Source organism: Rhynchophorus ferrugineus, unplaced genomic scaffold (assembly GCF_030347505.1).
Source record: "Rhynchophorus ferrugineus isolate W39M unplaced genomic scaffold, kcgeb_rfMv2 rfM3, whole genome shotgun sequence".
Lineage (NCBI taxonomy): Eukaryota > Metazoa > Arthropoda > Insecta > Coleoptera > Curculionidae > Rhynchophorus > Rhynchophorus ferrugineus.
In genome coordinates this window covers 60,502,388-60,511,657 of record NW_027472582.1, presented here as the reverse complement: position 1 = coordinate 60,511,657, position 9,270 = coordinate 60,502,388, and the positions used below count along the sequence as shown (strand labels likewise).

Sequence of the window (9,270 nt, the reverse complement as noted above, 5' to 3'; positions counted from 1 at the left end):
TTAAATTACACCAATAAAAAAACGGTGCCTTTTTTAAACAAATTTTATTAATTACCACAAAGCAATTAACCTAAATTGTTAAACACCATTTTATGTAAGGAAATAATAGTACGTTTCTTTGCATAGCTAAATACCAAGATTTCCGAGTTAATTGCGAACTACTTGTGAATAATTTCATTGTAACGTAATGACATGTCTATGTTTATAGTGCATTATAGATACAATGACCATGATAATGATCGATACATCAGTAGATTTTAATGTTTCAAATAACTTTTAAATATTAAGGGTTAAACAAGTAGGTCGATTTGTGCAGATTGTTACAGATATGTGGTGACTTCCAACGGTTTTCTTAATTACTTCGGTAATTAGTCACGTATAGAGATAATAGAAATAATGAAGACAATATTTTTTCTTGTGTTATGTAACTATTACATTTCTGTATTATTTGCAGCAATTCATCCGGATATAGGTCTGAATTTTGTAAGTATTTCTTACTTTACTGTTATTTAAATGAATACCATCCTCCCTCAAAAATTGAGGTATTTATTAATCAGACACATAAAGTTTTATAATAAATATTAATAAATCTCTGTTGTTTTTATGTTATGAAGTTTCTATTTCCTATAGTTTAGATGGTGTATAGATGTCATATCGGAAGAATGTTTAGTCTCTTCTAAACAAATAATTATTTTTATTTTTATTTTTTTTATTAGTTCCCATTTACTATATCCCATTCAAAGTTGAGCATTCTGATACTTCATACCTTTATACAAGTTCCTAAGGTTTAGTTCTCATCCAATCCTTTCTGTCAAATGAACGATATAGGCTTATCTTAGCTCCTTGTTTCTGAATAATCTTTTGATGTCTTCATTGACCCTAGGGATTGTTAGGTCCTATTAGGATACTGAGGTATTTAGATAGTTATAATATTTTATATGTGTCCTGGATGCACACCATACTTATGCACCATATTGACAGACCTAGATTGGCTTTAGCACTTGTGGATTTTCTTTGAAATAGGCATAATTTTATTTTCATCATGCTGATGATTATACTTAGTCGAAAGCTTAAATAGTTGATACAATCTTCATATTCTATAATAAGTATTCAGTGAGTTTTTAACATTAATAGTTAATAGTAACAGAAATAATAAAACAAAGTAGTAAAGGTCGAAAAGTCAATAGAAATAGATATGAGCTTACTGAGTTTTATTCGCCTTGTTTGGTTTAGTTGCCTTAAATGTCCAACTACCTGAAGCCTCTTTATGGATGCCTCTTTATTTTTGTCCATTATTAAAGACACGTATCAGCTGTGGATATACTGTAATTTCCTACATTTTAGGTGTATAGAAGTGATACAACATCGGTCCTAATACGCTATTTTGAGGAACTCCTACTTATTTTCTCTATTTAGTATATCTAAGATTTCTATTATAACCTCTATATAATAATAACTCTCTCTATAATAATATAATCTCTATTCTTGCTAATTCGCTAATTGCTTCTGGTTAATGGTAAATCATGATACAATGTTGCTCCGGAGTAAGTAACCGTACTTTTTATATGTTAATAGCTCTGGGTTAATCGTTTAAGCTTTTGAATTTTATTGTTAGATATAGTACCCTTTTTAGTTTATCCATAGTTTGTTGCTATCATCTTCTGGTCTTTGGCATCTTTAGTGGACATTATCATGGAACAATTGTCAATATATGAATGTGGAATGATTGTTTTGTCGAATATTGGAAACCTACTTATATTAAGAATAATAATATAATATTAAATAATTTTAGGATCAAAAACAACAGCCAAAAACTCAAAAGAAATATATCATTTCATTTTATAAATATTGTTTGATAGTTTACTAATTTTAACGATTTAGTATATTTTTAAAATTGAAGATTCAGAGGGTAAAAAGGCACGGATATTCCGTAGAGGTTCATCAAGTAACTACTGAAGATAATTATATTTTATGCATATACCGAATTCCCTATGGCATTCACAAATCTAGCAGATCTTCAGGGAATAAAAGTGCTGTTTTGTTTGTACACGGAATGGGAGGATCTCCCAATAATTGGGTAAGTCTTATATGTAGTAACCGAGTTAAATTATCTTCAAATGTTAGATCTTTTATAAGACATGTTGAATAATCTTCATCATCATCAAATACTCTGTCTTTGGTCTTGAAGGACTTCCGATATTCTTCTTGAATATAAATAAAAAAATCGATAATCCAACAAAGCAGTCTCTAGTCTGCAGTTAGTATGCTATTTTTCAAATCGCTTTCCATAATATGGATTCATGTTTCCTTGGAGCTGTTCGTCGTCGTCTTCTTGCGTGCGTCACGACAGAAGTATGCAAGGAACTAGAGTGTCATTCAAAACAAAATGTTTAAACCATTGTAATATGTTTATAATATGTTCAAATAATGTTACAATACAATAATACAATACAATAATGCAAAATACTATTACAATATCCATTGTTGGAGATTTTATATATATCACTACATAGTATAAAACAAAGTCGCCTTTTCTGTCCCTATATCCCTATGTGCGCTTAAATCTTTAAAACTACGCAACGGATTTTGATGCGGTTTTTTTCAATAGATAGAGTGATTCAAGAGGAAGGTTTATTTGTATAATACAAGCATAATATACTAAGGCAACATTGCTAATTTTAGAGGTTTCTAACGTGATGTCGTAAATTAACCTATTTTTTAGGCTTATTTAGCAATTAGCAAAAACGCTGCCTAACCCTACGAGTTAGATCAAATTAATGTACTACAGTATTGTACACCATAAAAAGGTCTACAAAAAAGTCCGCGATGGTATATGTTTATCTTTTAGGGATAACCCACATTAACCATTTTTATTGTTTACTTTTTACGTGAGAAAATGGCTTATTTACGAAGCTATTTTAAGCAATACGGCATTAATCCTTATCGAATTAAGTACCTTAAATACAGTGTGCAATTAATATAGATCAATATGGTTCCTTACAGCATGTATATTAAACAAATATTTTCGGAGATATTACAAATTTAAAATTTGCGTTTAAAAATGTGTAATGTAATAAAAATTATTGAATTGAATTGTATGAATTTAGATATTCCAAAGATAGCAGGAAATCTTCATAGTAAGTATAGGGGAAGAGGAATTGTTTTACTCCAAATTTAATGCGTGCAGGCCAAGGGCAGTAATGAATGAACCAAACATACTGGATCGATTTTAATCATGTTTTCATTGAGTGACATAGGCATATATATTTTATGCCCGTGCAAAGTCGGAGCGGCCCGCTATGTTTTTATATACAACGTTCATATTTTTTCTGTAGTGTATTTAATTTAGTATCAGCATTGCACCCGTGCGAAGCCGGGGCGGGTCGCTAGTATATATATATATATATATATATATATATATATATATATATATATATATATATATATATATATATATATGTAGAAGGTATTATATCTTTGAATATGATGAATATTAACTTTAAAAACATAAAACCATTAGCTATGCATGGCATCTATGTAAGACATAAATAGTTTATGCCATTTGAGTACTGGCACTTTATTAATACTGACTTATTTATTTATTACTTTATTAATCATAATAGCTGCATTCTATTCGTTAATATTCTTTTACTATAACTTTTTCGCATTCTTTCATTATAGCTAACTACAATGTCTTATCATTAGAATTTCGATATAACGCACTACAAGATATGAAGTTATATCACATTTACTATAGTGCTATTTTGTCGGATTATCGATTTTTTAAAATTTTATACATAGTAAGGGAATAAGTGATGATGATATGACGCCATCAAGATACACAATAGTTTATACTTTATGACAGCTACAAAATTGTTCCTTTTTGCACCCTTGACCTTTTCGTTGCCCGAGTTTGTTCTTATGCTGACTGTATTACTGTATCTTTTTTGAATTCTTAAGGGTCAGGGATATGAATTAATGTGACCTCTAATATCAGGTTCAGTTGGATATTATGAGAAATAATATAGAAAACAGCTTTTTATAATTGTTCGAGCATTTTATAACTGTAAACTGAGGCAGGTGGCTTTTGAGGTAAAATATCATGATACAAAACGTAAATTACACAAATTTCCCAGCCTACCATAGTAAAAAACATTTTTTGCCAAAATTAGTTTTTTATTCAACATAAGGAGGATTTATTCAAGGATGATAGACTGATTATAGCGACCCTCCAACTTTTCGATACCATTTTTGTAGTACGATTTGTTCTTTGCTTCAAAATAAGCGTCAGTTTCGGCGATCACCTCTTCATTCGATGAAAATTTCTTCCCAGCGAGCATTTTTTTGAGATCTGAGAACAGGAAATGGTCGCTGGGGGCCAGATCTGGAGAATACCGTGGACGAGGAGGCAATTCGAAACCCAATTTATGGATTTTTGCTATCATTTTCACTGACATGTCTTTCCTTTTTCAAGGTAGTCAATGAATATTATTTCACGCGCATTCCAAAATACAGACGTCATAAACTTGCCAGTCGACTGTTGCACTTTCTCAGGCTTTGGAACGGGTTCATCGTGTGTTGTTCATGTTTCATCCATTGTGACATATCGACGCAAAAACTCGGATTTATTACGCTTTATCATCCTCAAACACTGCTCCGAATCATCAACTCGTCGTTATTTTTGGTCAAAAGTGAGCTCACGAGGCACCCACTTGGTATAAAAATTTCTCATACCCAAATATTCGTAAATAATATGATGTACACGTTAACTTGATATCTTTAGAGTATCTGTTATTGCATTCAATTTAAATTTACGGTTATTCAAAATCATTTTGTGGATTTTTTAATGTTTTCGTCGGTAACAACTTCTTTTGGACGTCCACTTCGTTCACCGTCTTCGGTGCTCATTTTAGCACGTCTAAACTTAGCATACCAATTCTTGATGGTTGATTTTCCTGGGGTATTATCGAGAAACTCAGCATCAAGCCAAATTTTTGCTCCAACTGTATTTTTCCCATCAAAAGCAATATTTTATCAACACACGAAATACCTTTTTATCCATTTTTTTCACAATAACAAAAGTTGCTTCACTCAAAATGCTTTAATTCACAAACTAATGTCAAATGTCAACAGCTATCAAATTTATACACGCATTTTTAAATCCCAATATTAGTGAATTATATAAAGCTAATAATATTTATTTCAATCAATTATAATACCGCTTATGGTTTGTTTTTATTTTAAGATACTTTTTGGTGCAAGAGATTCATTTGCTTATTACGTAGCCGATCGAGGATTTGACGTATGGGTAATGGCAACTCGTGGCGTTGAGGTACCATTACCTAAAATGCATAAAAAGTACAATTGGATCGATGATCCTGATTATTGGGATTATAGGTACGGAAATGTTGTATCTGGAGGATACGAGTTAATTAAATTTTCTTTTAGCTTGCATGATATTGGAATATACGATTTACCAGCCGTAATTGATTACATAACTGAATATACAAAGCAAGAGAAAATATTCTTCATTGGCCATTCGGCGGCGTGTCCGGAATTCTTCATCATGATGTCAGAGAAGCCTCAGTATAATCGAAAAATTAAGATTTCTGCTTTATATAGTTCGAGTCCAATCTTAAATAAAATAGATTATCCAGTAGTTATAGCAACTACCTCTGTGATTGATATTATGAAAGTAAGTCAAATTTGAATATAATGAAATCTTTAATGTTAAAATTAATATGATCTGACATATATTTTAGGGTGTAGTAAAATATTTAGATATGAAGGAATTCTTTCCTCAATTTCGAATTATCAATGACATGTCCAAGGTAATGTGCTTGTATAAATCATACGTGAAAGCATGCCGACATGTAGCTGATTCAATTGGAAGTCATAAATCGAGACTTTTAGAAGATGTAAGTTAGAATAAATTTAAAAATCATAATATAGTTAACCAGCTGGGGAATGTATTTTTTTAAATTAAATATGCTGAAGTTGATACCGCAGGGCCTTGAACATTTTTTTGGCCGCAGAACTGTTAGTCTCAAGTCTAAGCTGTTCAAAAAAGGAATTGGTTAAGATTAAACCAATTTTTATGTTAAACATGTTAAAACTACTCTGCAATCTGCGTCTTTGGGTCAGGTTGAAGCAACGTAGCATTCGGAAGAACCTAACCTCTCTTGTCTTTCTTGGGCTTCCATATGCCCCATCTTTCCGTTATGTATGCCTTTTTTTTCTTCATTAATCATCATTAATTCATAGCCGGCGTTCGGGAAGGATGTCTACTTTTCAACTAAATGCTGCAGGATTGCAGGACTTATTCTGTAGAACCGTATGACCAATATTTTTGATCAAATCCTGCCACTGATGACGATGACCGTTTTTGACTTCAGAAAATATTGCTCTTTTATTTTTCAGATCGGTCTCCATCTCCATCATGATCCATGTCTCTTTGAAAGCTGATCGTTGCTTATTCCATCCAATAGGTCGATTTCCCACACAGATATTTGAGAGGAATCTGATTTCATTCCATAGGCTTATCCGTTTCTGAAAATGGAAAAATGAATTCAAGCTTACAGATGTCTAACTGTAACAGTAAAAAATAAAGTGCATGTGATAGAAAGAAAATAAATTTCCTTTCTTTCACATGCACCGTCATAGAGAAGCTAAAATATCCATTAGCTTGACCGATTCAGCTTATTACTTCAGAAACGAAGACTTCTTTCTTCATCTGCATTAATGATCCCAAATACTTGACTTTATGTATTTGTTCTGACTCTATGCTTTTTAGCAACAGGCGATTCATAAATCGTCAATACTTTGTCTTTATCTTCATTGGTTTTCAGGCAGCTCTGTAATTTGTCTTGAAAACTCATTAGAATCAGCAGCAAATATTGAACCCCATATCTCTTTAAATAATTTTTGCATAATTGCATCTACTACTATGTTGAAAATAACGAAAAGATACTATATCCCTGGGAACACGAGCTTGGATCTCTAATGAATTCGACTAATCATCAGGACAGGAACCATTTTAAGATGCCTAAAGAAGTGAAAGAAGGACAGAATGTAAAAATGTTTATCAAGTGGTTTTATTCTTTGCGAAGTCTTTGGAAATTGGAAAAATTTGGAATCATTTGAATAACTGCCATTGATAATTTTCCGATAATTTATAGGAGTATTATAGTTTCATCTATATTATTAATCCATATTACTCACTCACTAACGTAAGAGCAAGTAAATGCCCTTGAGATTCACACTTATGTCCCTATTGTTGTAAATACTTTAGCATTTTCGTTATATATTTTTAATCCTCCATAATTAGTATCAGATATACATACTTAACAAATACTGGCTGAGATCGTAGAAAATCAGCTGGTACTATTGTAACATGCTAAAATATGCTTTCAAATGTGCTTGAAGCGACTGGCTGTAAATACAATTGGAAGTCGAATGAAAAAGTATTAAGTGAACACAAACAATATTCCCACTAGTGGAGTTAATATATATCTCGCTTTTCCAACATCGGAATATTAGAGCATGAAGCTGTTGAAATAAGGTCTTCCAATGGGCCTTGGCCATTTTAACAGTAGCTTGGTTCATTCCAACGATTTAGTCATATTTTATTGTTGTTCTTAACAGATCCATTATTGTTTTATCATTAGGAAATAAGTCTATATAACAATTGATCCTATGGCTAAAAACGCATATTCTAAATTATGTTAACACTAACAAATTAAATACAAGCCTTGCCGTTGAAAATACGGATAGTTTTATGCTATCGTAATTTTAAAAATAATGATACATTCTTATATAATAATTTGAATTAAAATTATTAAGTTTAAATAATTAATATTTTAGGAATTAATTCCACTCATTGCAAGTGAATCTTTAGGCAGACTATCCAGTCGACAGGTGTTTCAATTCTTAGATAACGTTAAATATGGTAAGTGATTTGTTTTAAGAGGACTGTAGAAATCAAAATATGGTGTTTTCGGTTTCCTGATAGGTGAATTCAGGAAGTTTAACTATGGACCAAAGATAAATAAAAAGTTATATGGTTATACTATACCGCCGAAGTATAATTTGTCAAACTGTCGAGCAGCAGTAGCATTTTTTTATGGTCCTAAAGACAGTTTTTGTGTTAAAGAAGTAAGTTTTTATGATATGTTGTTGAATAACTTTATATTTAGTTGAAGATCTAGGGAACTCATTAGGTAGTGTGGATAATATTTTCTCTGAAGAATATATTTATGTGTGAATTTATTATATATAATCATATAAGTACTATAGCTTCAATAAAACAAGAGGGTTAGAGATTTCGATGAATTCAATATAGTTGTGAAGAATACACTGTTGCAGTTCGAATTGGAAGTTCTGTTGCACTCAGTGTACTCACTGGCCTTCTGGTTACCACTAGTTCAGATCAATGCAGCTTGGGGCTTAACAACACGCGGTTTCGAACTGTTGAAGAAGTGAGAAAATAGACTGATGATTGGATTGCTGTAAAGTTAACATTGTTATTTAAACACGGTATTGGTTATTGTGCGAAAATAAATTTTTCGCAATATTTATCAGTTGTGATGCTTACAATTTATATTAATAACTTATAGTAAATTGCAAATGACGTCATGAATATTGGATTCTGAAATATGATAATCAGATATTACAATGGCTTAATTTAATTTAAAATATGTTTTAGGATCTTTATCAGTCTATGAGTGAACTTCCTAATGTAATATTGGACTACGAGGTTCCTTATAGTGAATTTACCCATACCGACTTGCTTTTTGGACGAAATTCAACCTACCTGGTATATGAACCAACCATACAACTGTTTAAAAACTATGATAAAGGCAAGATACCTAGTAAAATAACAAGAAATTATGTACCTTCGCCGTAAATTTCATTATAAGCAAATGAAATATAATTAAATTGTTTCAATTAGTCGTTTTTTATTTATATACATATATAACTGGAAACTAACATAATTGGAAACTGGAGTTATCCCTTTACAATCTCTTAATTAGCTGTAAATATAGATAAAATACTATTAGACAACGATCGTGATATCGACGTTGTTCGCTAATTTAAAATAACTTATTTTATGCTAAACAATGACTAGAAGATTTTCAGTAAATTATAAATTTGCAACTGGTGAAATATTTTTGATTGTTAATGTAGAACAAATGTGACTCCATAGCACTAGTGGTAAAATCTAAATTAACGAGTTTGAAGTCAAGTAGTATATTTCCTATATATATTAAT

General features: G+C 31.2%; 1 protein-coding gene across 1 annotated transcript; it reads left to right on the top strand.

Moving 5' to 3' along the window:
- Positions 1–277: 277 nt before the first annotated feature.
- On the top strand, positions 278–8,946 carry LOC143192974 (lipase 3). Its single transcript, XM_076398863.1, has 8 exons — positions 278–483; positions 1,901–2,077; positions 5,246–5,397; positions 5,449–5,695; positions 5,763–5,918; positions 7,864–7,948; positions 8,012–8,154; positions 8,705–8,946. Exons 1-8 carry the CDS (start codon positions 397–399, stop codon positions 8,903–8,905), a joined length of 1,248 nt encoding a protein of 415 aa, XP_076254978.1. The 5' UTR covers positions 278–396; the 3' UTR covers positions 8,906–8,946.
- The last annotated feature ends 324 nt before the right edge of the window (positions 8,947–9,270 follow it).